The 19,657-nt window shown below is 35.8% G+C and overlaps 1 protein-coding gene across 1 annotated transcript; it reads left to right on the top strand.

The window, feature by feature from the left end:
* The first annotated feature begins 11,442 nt into the window (after positions 1-11,442).
* Positions 11,443-11,964, top strand: LOC131642840 (uncharacterized). The gene is made up of 3 exons (XM_058913010.1): positions 11,443-11,459; positions 11,543-11,633; positions 11,716-11,964. Exons 1-3 carry the CDS (start codon positions 11,443-11,445, stop codon positions 11,962-11,964), a joined length of 357 nt encoding a protein of 118 aa, XP_058768993.1.
* Positions 11,965-19,657: the final 7,693 nt, after the last annotated feature.

Here is a 19,657-nt window from a genome sequence, read left to right as displayed (position 1 = left end):
CGAAGTCCAAGTGAATATTTTGTGGTATATTGTGCTGCATCTAAATTTGGATTAGATGGTGTGATTATGCAGAAAGGTCAAGTTATAGCTTATGCTTCCAGACAACTCAAGACTCATGAAAGAAATTACTCTAACCATTATTTGGAATTAGCAGCAATAGTTTTTGTACTTAAAGTTTGGAGACATTATCTTTATTAGTCGATATTTGAGGTTTTCAATGACCCTAATAGTTTAAAGTATTTGTTTGATCAAAAGGAATTGAACATGAGGTAGAGAAATTGGTTGGAAATTTCGAAGGATTAAGATTTCAAGTTGAATTATCATCTGAGTAAAGCTATTGTAGTAGCTGATGCATTGAGTAGGAAGTCATTACACATATCGATGTTAATGGTCAAAGAGATGAATTTGATTGAGTAGTTTAGGGACCTAAGCTTCGTATATGAACTAACACCAAAAAGTGTTAAGTTGAGTATGTTGAAAATAACTAACGGTATACTAGAAGATATCAAGTAAGGTCAAAAATTGGATTTGCACTTGTTAGACCAATTGGTACTAATCAATCAAGGAAAAGAAATGAACTTCAAAGTAGGTAATGATGAGATATTGAAGTTTCAGGATAGAGTTTATGTGTCTAATATATCGGAACTTAAAAAGAGGATTATGGAAGGTCATAAGAGTGGTTTGAATATTATTCTAGGAGCTACAAAGATGTATCAAGACCTTAAGAGAATATTTTGGTAGGCAAGTATGAATAAGGATATTGTGAAGTTTGTGTATCCATGCTTAATTTGTTAGAAGTCGAATATAGTATATCATAAGCCATATGAATTGATGCAACCTTTGAGTATTCATGGGTGGAAGTGGGATAATATCTCAATGGATTTTGTAGTGACTCTTCCTAGAACCTCTACGGGAGGTGATTCAATTTGGATTATAGTGGATAGATTGACTAAATCAACTCATTTTATTTCGACAAATATCACCCATTGAAGAAGCTAGCTGAGATTTATATAAGTGAGATATTGAGATTGCATTGAATTCCTTCTATTTTGATTTTTGATAGAGATCCGAGATCCACATGGAGATTTGAAAAAATTTACAAAAAGCCATAGAATTAAGTTATAGTTAACCCTAAATAAATGATAATAACTAAATATAATAACTAAATATAATTTATCACTTGTGATTAAAATAATAAACAATACCATATTATCATGCCATATCAAAGAATTTAAATTAAAAAATGTTTAATGTAGGACTAAAAATAAAAATATAATATTACAAATGTGAGATTTAAACTTTTAATATTATAGAAACTAAAAAGAGACTCTTTCAATATATATATTGGGCGCCGTCTAAGGTGCGCAAGGCCCATAGGTCTCTCACCGTGAGAGACCATTTTTTCCTTTTCTTTTTTTTCCAAATGAACAAGAGCCGTTAGATTAGCTGTCCCTAATGGTCACTCACTTCACTAACACACACCATATCACCACCATCCCTTACACCTTTTGCAAACGTACAACACACCTTTCTTCACCGTCCTTCTTCCACTGTGTCCTTCTTCCATTGTCCTTCTTCATTTCTTTTTCTGCAGCCATTACTCTTCTTCGTTTTATTTTTCTGAAACCATTTTCTTCTTCATTTTCTTTTGTGCTCCCTTCTGATTTCTTCTTTTTGCGCTCCCTTCTGATTTCTTCCTTTGCGCTCCCTTCTGATTTCTTCTTCATTTCTTCCATTTTCGATCCTCTTCCATTAACGATTTGTGTCTGAAGCAAGTTTTTGTGCTTAGTAAAAGTAACAGATATTGAGTTAAAGATTGATGGTGGTGACGTTATTGGCCATGGAGTAATGCAAGTTAACTCTGTAAGTCAATTTTCAAACAATCTTATCTTGTGGTTGTAACCTTAATTGATGGTTGATTTACTATTTAGTTATTTATATTTTTTTAGGAAGCACACGATAGGATTTTTCATGAGAATGGTCGTGTTAACGATGACGGTGAACTGGATTTTGTTAGTGATGGATGCTTGGATAATGTTGAATATGACAACAGAGTTGTTGATGAAGATTCTGAGTTTGAAGAAGTTGAATACTATGATGAAGATGTGGAAGAAGATAATGAATTTTACGGATGTGAATACGATGATGAAGATGGAGATGATGATGGCGAATTAGATGGTGATGATTATGATGACGAGATAGGTTCCAGTTATGTTAGTGGACACGAATATTGGAATACAGATTCAAACGACGGTGGAATTTCTGGGGAAGGATCGGAATGGGGTTCGGACAGATTGAATGAATCGATATCTTCAGATCAAATTCCAGACGAATCATTTGTTGTTGACGAGTTTGACGACATTGCAAATATGGACATGTTTAACTTGCAATGTGATGATGTTTTGAAGCTGCAATTTGGAAGTCTGGAAATAGCTTACACATGGTACTGTTGGTTTGCAAAGATGAACGGTTTTGCAGTCCGTAAAGGTCAAGTTATTAAAAAAAGAGTGGAGATGTTACTCAACAAACATTTCTTTGTAACCTTGCAGGATTTAGGCAAAACAAAGTAGATAATCGCAAACGTGGTCCGAGGCACGAAACCCGGTGTGGATGTGAAGCAAAATTTCGGGTTCATATTGATATAATTTCACACCGTTGGTATGTCACAGTTTTTACCTTTGAGCACAATCATGCAATGTTAAAGGAGAAGCACTGCAGGCTGTTGGCAGGTAATAGGAAGCTTAGTAAGTCAGATAAGATGCAAATTAAGAATTTTGGGAATGCCGGAATCAAAGTAACTCAAATGATTGGTTCATTCGCTAATGCTGCCGGGGGGTATGATAAGGTAGGATTTTTGAAGAAGGATGTACATAATCAAATTGCAAGACAAAGGAAAGAGATGTCTTATGATGCTAAAGGTGTTGTCAGGTATCTTATTGATCTTCGTGTAATAGATCCATTGATGCTTGTTGCACACACGGTGGGTGCGGATGGAACGTTGCAAAACCTATTTTGGAGCGACGGTGAGAGTCAAAAGAATTATGAACTGTTTGGTGATGTGCTTGCTTTTGATGCTACATACAAGAAAAATAAATACATGTGCGCATTTGTTGTTTTTTCTGGTGTTAATCACCATAACCAAACGATTATATTTGCTACTGCCATAGTTTCAAATGAGGTTGAAGGGACATATGTATGGTTGCTGGAGCAGTTTTTGGTTGCAATGAAAGGTAAGACACCTTTATCTGTAATAACGGACGGTGATGTTGCTATGAGAAATGCAATCAGGAAAGTCTTTCCCAACAGTTACCACAGGTTATGTGCATGGCATCTCCTACGAAATGCAATTTCCAACATTAGCAATCCCAATTTCATCCCTGTTTTCAAAAAATTAATGCTTGGTGATCACGATGTTTGGAAATTTGAGAGTCTGTGGAATGAAATGTTAGATAGGTTTGGGTTAGAAGATAATAATTGGATCAATGAATTGTACCAGAAAAGGAAGATGTGGGCAACAACTCATATTAGGGGAAATTTCTTTGCAGGAATAAGAACGACATCGCGGTGCAAAGCATTTCATAGTCATATGGGACAGTTTGTACACTCGAAGATGAATATGACTGATTTTGTTAAGCAGTTCCATAGGTGTGTGGCATATTTTCGATTTAGAGAGGTTCAAGCTGATTTTGAATCCCAATATGGACAGGCAGTGTTGCATACCAATCTTAGGGCGCTTGAGAGGTCAGCATCAAAGCACTGGACAAAAGAGATATTTGAAATGGTACGATCTGTTATGAAAAAGGTAACCTTAACATCTGTATTAGATATTCAAGATATGGCATCAGTTACCATTTATGCGGTGACAAAATACAGAGACGAAGGGCATGGATGGCGTGTTTCCCACTGTCCATCGAATAACGATTTCAGATGCTCGTGTCTTAGAATGGAATCCATTGGGATTCCTTGTGAGCACATTGTTGCTGTGATGGTTTATCTTAATATTGTAGAATTTCCTGAGAATCTTGTGTTGAATCGTTGGTCATTATATGCGAAGGAGTCTATTAGTGGAAGTTATGAAGATGGTTCCCACTACTGGGATTCACATTTGGTTGCTAGACACGCTACTTTGGTGAATCTTAGTAAGGAGGTCGCTGACTTGTCATATATGGATGTTGATGATTACAAAAAATATTTAGAATATCTGACTAATGAACTTTGTAGGCTTAAATCAAAGTACAACAATGAAGATGTTCCAGATAACATACATGTTGAAGAGGAGTTGGTGAATATACTTAACCCTTCATGTTCAAGAAGCAAGGGTTGTGGACCAGGTACTGTTGGTACATCAGAGAGACGCAGGCGGACACAGACGTGTGGGATATACGGTGCAGCTGGTCACAACAGAAGATGCTGCCCTACTCTTGGAGCAGATGGAGAGCCTCCTGCAGATAGTTCTTTACAATCAGCATCTGTAAGGTTAAGTAATGACTATGGATTTTCAGTTTGAAATTCAGTGAAGTGATGAAGCAATGCCAAAATGATGTTATGCTGCTTGTTTGGCAAGGAAGGTGTCTGTTTCTGTTAAGAATGGGTTAAGAATGGGAATGTGGTGAAGTAAGAGGTGGTATTTGTAGTTTATTGTATTGGATGATATAATTGGCATTTATACTGATTTTGTAATTTTGGGTGCTGTGTTGCAAATGTGGGATTTGTTTTGTAATAGGCATTTGGTATGCTTATTGTAACAGACATTGTGTCTTGTTAGTTTTAATATATCCAAGGCTGGAAGTTGATGTAACTGAAGAAGTGAATTGCTGTAATTTTATCCTAAAGCACATTGAAATTCATCTATTGTTGTATTGTAATTTCCCTAATTCAACATAATATATTTCATAAATTAATCAACAATGTTCTAAATATTACTTAGATAGAGTAAATTCATATTGTATTATTTGTGATAAAAATACAATGCACAATTTTGATTATGAAACCAGCCAAATTAAATTAAAATAGAACAGCACCAAAATTTCTAAAGCAGTACAAATAAATAGGATTGCTTACCTGTACTATTTCAAAACTTTGGTACCTTTGGTGCAATATGAAAATGCAAAAATAAATAGCATAATTTTTCAATTCAATGGAACATAACAATTAAAGGTGCATCAACATAATTTAAATATTCTTCATGTTACATTTCTATTTTCCAATATCAGGTGCATCAACATAGTTTCAGTGGCAGCTACTATTACATCATCACTTTCCTCGAATCAAACGCTTTGGTGCAAGCACAGAAGCCTTAGGGTGCAACCATTCAAACCGCTCCTTCAACAGCATTCGCTGCAGCCTACAGTTCAATCCACTGCCAATTACTTCACATAATGCGTTGTTGTTATTTGCCATCATCAATATATCCACACCCAAGGACACAACAACTAGCACATAACAATGTAAGCAACAGAAAGCAGCAAAGGGCGATCCAAATTACACAAAACTGCATAAAGCAGCAAGCAAATTATCCAAAAAATATATTACAGACAATCATAGTAGTAGTTTCAATCAACAAAACATGGTCCACACAGCCATCCAAATATCCAAACAAATGGCCACCGCACATTCTCATTGTCTAAGTCGTGGTTGTCATAACTTTCCAGTATTCCTTCGACTTCCGAATGAGCTCGTTGTTGCAGTCGTTATGGTTTCCCATAAGCAAACGCATAGTTACGGCCATCCTTGTGACAATCTCATTCATCTGGAAGTGAAATATGAAATAGTTAACAAAGATTATTTTTGGGGTTAAATGGTGATAATTTATTGTAAACACAACACATCAGAATTGCCATATAATCATACCACACTAAGAGTGTTGCTTGTGAAGTTGTTCTGCATATTCATCCACTCTACCACCCATAGTGCAAAGCTGTCGTTGCCAATACAACACAACGGGTTCAGTTTGACCAATTGTATATGGAAAGTGATTGTCGATTGGAAGAAATTTGATACCTGGTTCCACAGTTTGGGATCCCCCTTGCCTCCACAATATCCCAGTATTCAGAGTTCGTCATACACCGTTTCCACCAGCTTATTTAGCGCAGCTCCCTGATAAATTAAGAAGATATAGCTTATTATAGCTTCTTATCTCAAACATGTGATTATAAAATTCACTTATACTCACGATGTTTCTGATGGTGGACCTTCTTTCTGCGACCACGTCCTCGGTCAGATGCGAGTCCAAATGATAGATCTTGCGATCATCTAATGAAATGACCACGAGGTACCAGTGTCCATGCTGGTCTTCTACTGGGACATAAATCTATAACGTATATCAAATTTTTGAACAAATCCGTTAATTGGCTTATGTAAAAAAGGAGGCAGTGCATACAACATCTAACGATTAGAGACAATTAAATGAAACATTCTACCAATCTCAGGTGATCAAAACGAACAGCCCAGACATCTTTGTAAAACATGTGTAATTCCTCATGACCATTATTTTTAACAACATCTTCCTACAACCAACAGATAGTTTAATACATTAGCATGTGATTATCACTTATTAGTAAAGACTCATGTAACATAAGCATCATGAATAATTTGGAGTTTATGGTAATTACCGCGAACGACGGAGGCAGGCACCACAAATTTTTGCATAAGTTTTGGTGTTGTGACCACATCACCTTCAACGCCATCATCAGTATTATCTGTTCCAAGGTTGGAATTCATTTACACCAGTAACCAGTTAGCCACCAAACATAATACGTAAAATGATAGGTATGTGTATAGGTTAGAAATGTACCTCACTCGAAACCAACATTCCTGGACACATGCACTCAAAATCAGCTCTGGTGTACTCTGTCCTACCAACCCTGAATATTGTATCACTGAAATACAACAACGGTTGTTAGTCATTGTTAAAGAGATTTCATAATAAGGTAATAAAATTCATGTCCACGTACGATGAGTCAAAATCTTCTTGGAAGACATACGCACACACCCTGATTTCCGATTGATCCAGTTTCATATCAGGGGAGGTCTTAACCGCGCATCTGAAATGCTGCTTAATATAGGACTTGTTTAGAATATCATACACAATCGATATAAACATTGTTCTTTCATAAGTACTGCTTAATGAATTTTGATTACCTTCGGGACCATTAAACCAGTACTGTTTCTGAATGCATTAGTCCTCCCAATAGCAACAGCTTTTTTAGCTCTACCGCCCGGAGATTTTCGTTCGACACCGAGTGATCTGGGAGTGGTTGCAGCTTTTCTCTGCAAGTTGCCAATAGCATTACCTGTAGGCCTCGACCCCTCTCCTGGTGATGGTGTGAATGAGAGCTTTCGACCCTTGGGAGTTGTTGATCTCGTCATCAGCTCCTTGTTTATTGAAATAAATATTAGAACAATTAATTTGAATAACATGGTAAATCAAGTGTTTAAAGTTTAAACAACATTAACGTAAAACCATGCAAATATATAAGTGGAAGGCATGTCACCTTTGCATTAAACCTTCGGCTATAATCACTACTGAATGGCTTGTTGGTGTTGTCGGCAACTTCTTTCCCACCCCTGTTTGAATCGGCATCAATGTATGGAAGTTTCCCATAGCTTGTGTTTTGCCGTTTGCAAACAGTATCGGTACGTACGTAGTTGTTATGGGAGACTGTTCTTTTTTTAGCATTCATTCTTTCCTCGGAGTCGTAGTCAGATATGTTTATTGTACCAAAGTTCTTCAGCTTCTCCATCCCTTTGTCCATCATCTTTTCTTTGCCCCGATCATTTCCATCATCTTCTGCATCAGGGGAATATCCAGAGCTAGCATGGACAACTTTGTCTTTGAACCTTGGGCTACGCATTTCCCCACCTACTTTTTTTAGTATCTCTTTTTGATTGAACACAAGTTTGGTCATCAAGTCTTTGTGAGAAATCTCCAGAATATCTATCCTGAAACTTAGTTTCTGCATCATACACAATGGTTAAACCATATCAGTAGTTATATAACACAAAAGTTCAACATAAAACGTTTCAACACAACTCTTATATCTCTTTTTTTATAAGCAATGGATTTTATTACTCAGCACCAGTAGTGCATTTCCACATTACAGAGTTGTATGAATATTACAACTCTTATATAGTTATATACTTATATTTTAAAAGCATGTTGGTTTCAAAAATGTTTACCTCCACGACATCCAACACATCAGCTAACGTGACTTCTTTGGAGCTTACATCAGGTTTAAATGAGTCGTGATCTACATCTTGTCCAACCCTTGGAATGGTTGATGAACAAATCCTCTCGCCCATCTTTGAGGAGTTTTTGTCACCATCCCTACATAAACACCATAACCTTTATTACTTATGTACATGAACATATAAAAATGTAACACATAAAGACATACTAATAAATATTATTAAGAAGGAAAACTTGCACTTCGTTGTCTTTTGAATGGCCAGGGATCAACACAAAGTCGTTGCATCTTGTTGGTTCCATTGATAATGAGTGCTCTCTTGCTTGTTGTTTTTTTTATAGAACTTGCTTGTTGTTGATGTTGCTAATATAAAGAAAATAAGGAGAAACGTAGAGTAATGATGTAGAGACTAATCTCGATACCTATTCCATCAAATCACTTAATTACCATTTAATGTGGAATTGACCCAAGCTATCACAATTGCATAAAGTAAATCAGTTGATATCTTAAAATAATATTAAGACCTGTTTGATATGCTACTTGCACATGAGATATTAATATTGTAATCACATACATACCATAAGGTTGAAACTAATGATATATTATATATATATATATAATGAGGTGCACACCACTTCATCCATAATCAAATATCCCATACACATATAGGGATCAAATGAAAGGTACTACAAACGACAAACGAGTTTCATAAAATGGAACTTATACACATTCAACGCCATGCAACTAAGCTAAAAACACAACAATGATTAAGACCGTAGTCACTACATTGAGACCTGAATCAATCTAAAAAATGGAACACCGTCCACATTGTTATTATATACATTCACTTAACATGTTCATTAGCTAAAACTTGGTTACTGAGGAGCCTGTTTTCTGCTTTCAAAGTAGCAATCTCCATGTTCAGTTCAAAGTTTGCATCCCTCGCATTTTGAAGTTCTTCCGATAGTATTTGGACGTTATAGTAGTTGTAATCACGAATCCTTCTACCTGTTGCGCAAAGCAAACGACGCATTAACAGCACCGCAACATCTTCCTTCGCGTCATAGTCGGTCTTCGCAAAACGGCCAACTGAAACCATAGATTTGGAAAACAAAGGACTACACAAACAAGCATGATACCTTAAAAATTGGAAAACCATGTTCAACCTTGACTTCGTGTAGATTGTATACCGGTACAAGGATTCTCATACGGTTGCAAACTACCTCTACCTGTTTTTGTATGCTATTTTGTAGAACGATATCCTCCGCGTCTGTCTCCTCGGCCAAGTTCGACAAAACCGTAGCTTATAATACAAATAAAAAAGGTTCATAAAGGTTAATAAAGGTCATACATAGTTACATATCATGGTTATCGTTTAATATTATAAGCAACGTATATATACTACATAACATAAGGTTGTATTGTATCAACTTACACGACAAATCTTGAGAAGGCTGAACTTTATCGTCTGCATACAAACACTCTTCAGATTCGCACGAGTTGATGTTGTGATGTTGTTCATAGACACGACCTACTTGTTTTCAATATTCCGTGTATGCCCTTTCAGCTTGCTCAAGGCTGTAATATTTGCCATGTGCTTTGTTACTCCATTTGTTAACTTGAACAAAACATTCAGGCCACGACAAATATATACCTGGGTTACGACCTTCAAAAACTACGTATACTTTCTCCATTATCATCCAGGTCACAGTAGATCCCTTGTCTGTTTTGAGTGGACGAAGTTTACCAGCTTTCAAGTTTAAGTAGACGAAGTTGAGTAAATGAGAGCAATAACTGAGGTAGGGTGGTAGTAGTTGGCCATGGGTTAATTACTTGAGCGGTTGAGTATGGTAGTAATTGATATGATAGTTTAATATTGAGGAATGACATTATTACACCCAAATTTGACAATTACACACTATTTTGATACGGTTTGCTTTTTTATTTTATTTAATAGTTATTATAGCATTATTTGAATAACATGAAACTATGAATAATAATATGAATAAAATTAAATAAATAAAGTTTTGTACTCTTTTGTATTAATGAATATGTCACAAAATAAGTATAGTTAGATTGAAAAATATATGTTAGTAATTAAGTAATACTAATTAATCATAATATAAGCATAAAATAAAATGAAGAGGATCTAAAAATAAAAGCCATTTTAGAGAGTTGACCCCCCTAAAACGGTCCTAAATTGGAAGACCCAATTGAGATTAATTTTGATATATATAAAATCAGTGACGGAGTCCGATATTTTGTGAGAGCAATATATTCATGTAGTGTAATAAAAGAGTGTTTATTTTCTAAGCTTAAATATACATCATACGTATATTAAATATATATCATACATATATTTTATTATGAGATTTAATTTTGAAAAATATTTAATAATTTTGTAATTTTTATTTGTATAATTTTCTCAATGTTATTATAAACAAAATTATTTATCTATCAATCTCTTTTTATATATAAATATAAATAATAATGATATGAATAGTTGTTTGTTTGCCATCTTTGATGATAATGTTGTAATGTTAAAATAAAAATATACAACATAATCTTATTTTTGAAAATTTAATTAAGAATTATTTTAAATTTAAGCATAAAACCAACTCGTCTCTATTTTAGTAGGACATATATGATTTTTATAATAAAAAACTTACTATCATTTATAATGAAACCTTAAATAATTATTCATATACCATGTGAATTCATATTTATAACAAAAATACTTTTTTGATTAATGCGTTATTCAATTTTAATTAAATATTTCTTTATCAATGGTTAAATAATTAGTGTATGTATATATATATATATATATATATATATATATATATATATATATATATATATATATATATATATATATATATATATATATATATATATATATATATATATATATATATATATATATATATATATATATATATATATATATATATATATATAGCACTCATATATTTTTTAGAAAACATAGTGGGTGCAAATTAGTGACCCCATTCCAATGCACCTAGCTCCATCCCTGTATAAAACTGAAAAAGACACCCGTGAATGAACAATTTTATTCCAATACTACATGTCGACCTCACTGCATTGAGTGTTTCACTATATTGAGTGTTATATTATTCTTTTGAATGGTGCACTCAACTGCACCTGTTTGAAACTGTTCCCTAACCGTGCGTGTATAAATGTCAAGCCAGCTGAGTGTTTCATTTTATATCTGCGAAGGTTTGCTGAGGAAGGAGAAATGAATCACGGAAGCAGGTAGTAAGTTATAAAAATAGTTTGGTTGTTTGTTATACAAATGTTTTTGAAATGCATCTGTTGTAATATGTTACATATTGCAGTTCAAATGAATCATCAGATGATGGTGGAGCTGATGGATACTACTGGGAGGAAACCATTACATCAGGCTACATTGCAAGCCGAAATGTTCTTGTAAGTATATACATGTTATTCAATATGCTGCTTCCATGTTTCATTAACACTAACTCAGGTGTTGTAATCATATATTCTGCAGCATATTCCAAGGAGAGTCTGTAGGTCCTGTAGCCTTTACTCTTCACAGATAGAATTGTGTGATTATGATACAGGATTTACACATGATTGCATCATCCAGAGTGAAACTCTTAACGGTGTAGAGTATCTGTATATAGGGGAGGGGTGGTACCAATTTGCAAGGATGAAAATATTTAGGAGAGGTGATCGGTTGGGTTTTACCGTTTCGCTGGTTCCTAATAGGTTGTACGTGAAATTGTTGAATCGTTGAAGGTGACATGTTTCGCGGTGTAAAATCAAAAAGCTGGAAAACTTAATGTTTATGGGTCGCCGTATCTAAGTATGTAATAATGTGAACTGTAGTGTTATGTAGCAGTCACAATAGTCGTGTTATATGTAACGCAAATCCGCGTTGTGTCGCGGCGGCTGCCAGTGCTGGGTGTTGGTTTTGTTGTCGTGATCCCAAATGTGTTTTATGTTCTTAAATATTAGTGATGAATGAGCAATATTTTGTTTTGTGTATTGGAGCATTGATTTTTACTTTGTTGAATAGCATATTGAATTGTTTTTACTTTGTTTTGTTTAAACTATTTTTTATAAAAAGAATTTTAACACATAAATTTATAACTATAAAAATATAAATACTTTAGCTATTTTAAGTTTAATATTTAAGTTATAAGTTGGATTTAAAATTTTTATTATTATTATTATTTAACTTTAAATCTGAATCGTAAAAGATAGAGATATTTAACTTATATTTTAATATTTATAAATTTTTACATTTAAGTTATATTTTTAATTTTTTTATTCTTTATAAATTATTTGTATAAATTTATTTATATTTATTTTTATATATTCGGACATTATATTATCATTAACATTTTCTTTTATTATTATGATTACCTAAATATTACATCTTTATATATTATTTATATAATTATTATTAATAGTTGTGGATGAATATTATATTATTATTATTATGATTATTATATTTATTTTTAATGTAGGGTTAAATTAGTAAAAGTCAAAATTAGGGTTTCTAATAAACTCCAAGAGTAAATTTTCAAAATTAAAAAAATATTAAGAACTAAAATTTATACTAAAAAAACAAATAAATATTAAACTTTATACAATTATAATAATGACAAAATTAAAATAATAATTATTACATATAATTACTATGTATAACTCCTATAATAATTTGTAATTAAAATTGATAAAAGTTAGAATAAAAGTTTGTATGAATTATATTATTTTTACAAATTAAATCAATTTTATATAAAGAATTTTAACTATATTATGCTTTATATTTCCAACCTTTATGTTACTTTTGTAGAATACTTATTTTACTAAGCCCAAAATTCCAGTTTGCATGTGTTAACCCTTGCCACATACGTCCACTAAAATGAAAATGGTTAGAGCTCCATCCCATGCAAAATCAACACTGCAAAGTTTAACCACTACATAATAGTAGACATGCAGTAATATTCATACAATCATAAAAGAGCAGCAGCTCTAAAGTTCAAAATACACCATTAGACCATTACACATATAGTTCACACATGAAGTCTTCAACAACATTTATAATACTCCAACAAAATCTAACTGAAACTGATTAGACTATTAACCAAACTGAACCAACGTCACTTACGACCCACCAAGTATGAACCAAAACAACCACCTACTGCACAGATACATTATCGACCCAAAATTATCATCTCTCCACACAGACCAATATCCTTGTGGCTGGAGGGTATCTGATGCAGAAAGACAAAACATCACCTACTCTCAGATCACGGTCTTTTGCAAAGCGGTACCAATCACGGCAAAGATACTTTTCCACCTCATCGTCCCGTCCCCCCATTTCACACTGGTAGGTTTCTCCCGTGTCGGTGTCAAAAAGTTCAATTGTATCCTGGGGGGCGGACAAACAGGTCCTTATCACATGTCTTGGAATTTGCTGCACATATTCAATTTAATGAAATCATTTACCGTCAAATAACAGAACTAATCAATATCATTATAATTTGTCAATATGCAACTTACAAGCACATTATTCCTGATAGTCTTAGTCTTCCCCGGCTTCACCACTAGCTCCCAGGTGATCTCTTTACTTTCAAACTCAGTGTTTTCCTCCTTTTCTTCATCACTATATTCACATTACATGCAACATAGTCAACTTAAAGTTAACACACTTTATAATAAAACAGCCACTTTGGTTAACATGATGTGATAATAATCGTGAGTCGTGACCTCAAAATACTATCAGTACACCGTAATAATAGTGACTAATAAAACAGCTTACCATGTCGTATCTACAACAGCACGTTGAGTATCATCCTTAGCAGTTTTGCTTGTTTCAACATCATCTTTACTTCCTTCACCACCCGATCCCAGCACTTCCTCCTTACCCGGTTCCTTGTCTTCAACTTCATCTTTACTTCCTTCACCACCCGATCCCAGCACTTCCTCCTTACCCGGTTCCTTGTCTTCAACTTCATCTTTACTTCCTTCTCCACCCGATCCCAGCACTTCCTCCTTACCCGGTTCCTTGTCTTCAACTTCATATGTACTTTCCACATAACACATTCCCAGCATCTCCAAACAATATTCTTCATATGACAATGTTTTCCTGGTCTCTTTTGTTCGCATAAATCGGTCGGCCTCATAATGCAGATAACTGTTGTACAACCTTTCCCTGACATCTTCGTCAAAGTGTAGCTTCTTCAGATTTCGAGATCTGCATAAAATAACACATGTAACAAACATTGTTTATACACCATGCATATTCCAGTTAATAACAATTGTGTTTATCTCTACCTCTTCCATTAACTAAAATCTTACAGCTTTCTTTATATATCATGATCAAGAAAAAGACAGTACTTACTTATCATGACACATGCAGATATCATGAACAATAAATCTGAATCGAAAACACAACCACTACATGCTGTACTCAGCAAAACTTTTGCATAAGTTGCAACATAGTCATAATCAGTCAATACTCAATGTATATATTAGAACAACAGAACCACCACATTTATATAATGCTAAATAGTATACCTTGCCGCCTCGGGTGACATTGATAAATGTTGTGAAAAACGATACCAATCACAAAGTATAATAGGGAATTATAGGGGAGAAGAAGAACACAATAATTGGTTATAACCGTTATTCTTTTACTTTCTCTTAAAACAAGATTACAAGTTTACAAGAATAACAAATAACCTCTCTCACCCTAAATTAGGATTTGCAGCTTAGCAATGATGAGAGACTAGTATGCTATTTATAATAAAACCTAACATACTAACTAATGGGCTTTTTCCACAAGGCCCATTACACAAGTCAACTTAATAAACAAGCTAACTTAACAAATTAGGGTTTAAACACTAAAACCTAATTTAACATGCTAACAACCCTAGCATCTTCGACACAAGCATGTGAACAACCTTCGACTTCATGCTTAACCCTGTCGAACCAAGAAGCTACCCTTCGGCCATACTAGAGTTCGATCCAAAATCTCACAAATCTCCACCTTGGATCTAACTCTACAACATCAAGGGAACAAACTAGCTTTCTTCATGCAGCTTTATTAACTGCATACAGTGGAAAAACTTGCAACTCGACAATGTCTTGGTGATCATATCAGCAGCATTGTCTTCAGTCGAAACCTTCAGCACTTGGACTTCTCCACGCTCGATTACTCCTCTGACGAAATGCAGCCTCACATCAATGTGCTTAGTTCGCTCATGATAGGCTGAATTCTTCGACAGGTGTATTGCACTTTGACTATCACATTTAACAGTGATACCTCGACCTTGAAGTTTCAGCTCCTTCGCAAAACCTTCAAGCCACAATGCTTCTTTCACAGCTTCAGTTAATGCAATGTACTCCGCTTCAGTGGTTGATAGAGCAACAACCTTCTGAAGTGTTGCTTTCCAACTAATTGCTGTGCCAAACATAGTGAAAACATATCCAGAAATAGATTTCCTGGAATCCATACAACCTGCATAATCAGAGTCGACATATCCTTCGATTACTGCTTTACCATCTTCACCCAAGGCTCCACCATAAATTAGGACTCTATTCAGATACCCATTTATGTACCTTAAAATCCACTTCAATGCTTGCCAGTGAGCCTTTCCAGGATTCGCCATGTACCTGCTTACAAGACTTACTGCGTATGCTATGTCGGGTCTAGTACAAACCATAGCATACATCAAAGAACCAACTATATTAGTATATGGGATGCTATTCATATAGGCTCTTTCCACATCAGTACTGGGACACTGATCAATACTCAGCTTGAATTGAGGGTTTGTTGGAGTCACAGCTGGCTTCGAATTCGACATACCAAACTTTTCAAGAATCTTCCGTAGATATGCCTCTTGAGATAGGCATAACTTCGACTTCTTTCTATCTCTTCGAATGTCAATTCCAAGAATCCTGGAAGCAGCTCCCAGATCCTTCATATCGAACTCCTTATTGAGTTCAGCCTTCACCCTCATCACATCTTCGACACTGTTGCTTGCTATGAGAATATCATCCACATAAAGCAACAAAATAACAAATGAATTACCAGGTCGAAATCTGAAGTAAACACAGTGGTCGAACTGACTTCTAATGAAACTTATGCGTGCCATGAACTTGTCGAATCTCCTATTCCACTGTCGAGGAGATTGTTTCAGCCCATACAAGGATCTCTTTAACTTACACACATAATCATCCTTCCCCTTTTCGACATACCCTTCAGGTTGCCTCATCAGGATCGTTTCATCTAGATCACCATACAAGAACGCAGTTTTCACATCCATCTGTTCCAGTTCAAGATCGAACTGTGCCACCATGGCAAGCAGCATTCGAATGGACCTATGTTTCACAACAGGAGAAAACACATCATTGAAGTCGACACCTTCTTTCTGAGTGAAACCCCTTGCGACTAACCTTGCCTTATATCTTTTCGACGTCACTCCTTCAATTCCTTCCTTAACTTTGAAAATCCATTTACAGCTGACTAACCTTGCCCCAGCAGGTTTCTTGATCAGTTCCCAAGTGTGATTATCATGAAGAGATTTCATCTCATCATCCATGGCCTTCAGCCATTCAGTCTTATTTTGACTCCTCATAACTTCCTTATAATCTCTAGGTTCATCATCAAGAACCTCACTGGCAGAGATTAATGCATAAGCTATAAGATCTGCATACCCAAGTCTCTGAGGTGGTTTGATGACTCTTCTCGACCTATCTCTCGACAATAGGTAGTCATCGTCAGTTTCCTCAACTTCCTCAGCATCTTCTGCTTCTTCTTCGACTTCATCAGGGACATGCAATTCAGCATCAACATGCTCCACCTCAACAGGAATCTCTACCTGTTCCAGCTCTTCGTCAGATGTTTCTGTACTTCGACCAACATCATCAGTTTTCTTAAAAGCCATTTCAGCTTCATTGAAAACAACATCTCGACTGGTGATACACCTCCTGTGACCTGGCTCTAGGCACCATAGCCTATAAGCTTTGACTCCTTCTGGGTATCCCATGAACATGCATTTCAGAGCTCTAGGTTCGACCTTGTCTTGCCTAATGTGAGCATAGGCTATGCAGCCAAATACTCTCAGTTTGTCGAGATCTGGTGGATGTCCCGACCAAACTTCTTCAGGTGTCTTCATATCTAACGCTGTCGAAGGACATCTGTTTATCAGATATGTTGCTGTCGCAACAGCCTCAGCCCAGAACACCTTCTTTAACCCCGCACTAGTCAACATACATCTAACTCTCTCCAAAATAGTTCGATTAAACCTTTCAGCCAAACCATTTTGTTGTGGAGTACCTGCAGTAGTTCTATGCCTTGCAATACCAGAGGTAGCACAAAAACTGTCGAATGCCTCATTGCAAAATTCAAGGCCATTGTCGGTTCTCAACCTCTTGACCTTTCTGCCAGTCTGATTTTCAACCAGAGTCTTCCAACTTTTGAAATTCTCAAACGTTTCATCCTTAGTCTTCTGGATGAATACCCATAATTTTCTGGAATAATCATCTACTATGGATAGGAAATACCTTGCCCCAGAATGTGATGCACACCTTGCAGGCCCCCAAAGATCAGCATGGATGTAATCAAGGGATCCATGTGTTCTTGATTTGCCTTTGTTGAACTTCACTCTGCAAGATTTTCCAAGTACACAGGGTTCACAAAACTTCAGCTTTTCGACTTTGTCTCCACCAAGCAGATTTTGTTTCCCTAATTCGACCAGACCCCTTTCACTGACATGGCCCAATCTCATGTGCCAGATTTCAGTTTTCGACAAAGGTTTCGTGGATGCAACATTTGTCGAACCACTTACAACTTCAGCCTCAAGGGTATACAAGCCTTGTTTCTTCACGCCTCTCAAGACTTCCTTCGAACCCTTCATGACTCTTAGGATACTTTTCTCTCCTTGGAAAACATATCCTTTCTTGTCGAATTCACCAAGAGAAAGCAGATTTCTCTTCAAATCAGGAACATACCTGACTTCAGTCAACAACCTTATTGACTCATCATGGAGCTTGAATCTAACAGATCCAATACCTGCATTCTTGCAAGCCTTGTTGTTTCCCAGCAATACTGATCCACCATCTTGATCACATAATTCCTCGAACAAGTCTTTGTTTGGAGTCATGTGCCAAGTGCAACCTGAATCCATAATCCACTCTCTCTTAGAGTCACTGCTTGAAACCACAAGAACATCAGATGATTCGAAATCATCTTGAACAATGGCAGCGTTGCCATTATCCTTACCTCCATGATATTTCAGGCGTTCAGGGCACACCTTTCTTGTGTGACCCTCCTTTTTACAATGGTAGCATCGAATGCCAGATGCTTCGCCACTGTAAGACTTCGACTGGCTTTTGCCTTTCTTCTTGTCGAACTTACCATCCTTTCGTAAGAGTTTTCCTTTAACGGCCAAACCTTCGCCAACAGTCGAAGGTTTATGCTCCTTTCGTTCATTCAAGTCCTTAGAGTACAAGGCTGATTGAACTTCTTCAAACGTCAGGGACTCCCTTCCATACAAGAGAGTTTCTTTGAAGTGAGCATGTGATCTAGGCAAAGAACACAATAGTAACAGCGCTTGATCTTCATCATCGATCTTCACATCAATATTTTCAAGATCAAGAATCAGCTTGTTGAACATATCCAACTGCTCAGCCAATACTTTGTCTTCAATCATCTTGAATGAATACAGAGCTTGCTTCAGGTAGAGTCGATTTACCAGCGATTTGGTCATATACAAACTTTCAAGTTTCACCCATAACCCTGATGCCGTCGTCTCCTTTGATACCTGTCGGAGAACCTTATCACCAAGGCTCAACAAAATTGCGCTGTGTGCTTTCTCGATCATAGTTGTCTTCTCCGCTGCCGTTAATGCAGCATTCATGGCTGCCTCTCCCTTCAACGCTTCCAAACAACCCTGCTGAACCAGTAGGGCTTTCATCTTCAAGCGCCACAGACCGAAATCATTCACTCCGGTGAATTTTTCAATCTCATACTTTGTTGACGGCATCTTCTCCACGCTCACCGCACCAATTTGTTGTGAAAAACGATACCAATAACAAAGTATAATAGGGAATTATAGGGGAGAAGAAGAACACAATAATTGGTTATAACCGTTATTCTTTTACTTTCTCTTAAAACAAGATTACAAGTTTACAAGAATAACAAATAACCTCTCTCACCCTAAATTAGGATTTGCAGCTTAGCAATGATGAGAGACTAGTATGCTATTTATAATAAAACCTAACATACTAACTAATGGGCTTTTTCCACAAGGCCCATTACACAAGTCAACTTAATAAACAAGCTAACTTAACAAATTAGGGTTTAAACACTAAAACCTAATTTAACATGCTAACAACCCTAGCATCTTCGACACAAGCATGTGAACAACCTTCGACTTCATGCTTAACCCTGTCGAACCAAGAAGCTACCCTTC

The sequence above is a fragment of the Vicia villosa genome, unplaced genomic scaffold (genome assembly GCF_029867415.1).
Source record: "Vicia villosa cultivar HV-30 ecotype Madison, WI unplaced genomic scaffold, Vvil1.0 ctg.005862F_1_1, whole genome shotgun sequence".
In the NCBI taxonomy this organism is placed as follows: domain Eukaryota; kingdom Viridiplantae; phylum Streptophyta; class Magnoliopsida; order Fabales; family Fabaceae; genus Vicia; species Vicia villosa.
This window is presented reverse-complemented; position numbering and strand designations above follow the sequence as displayed.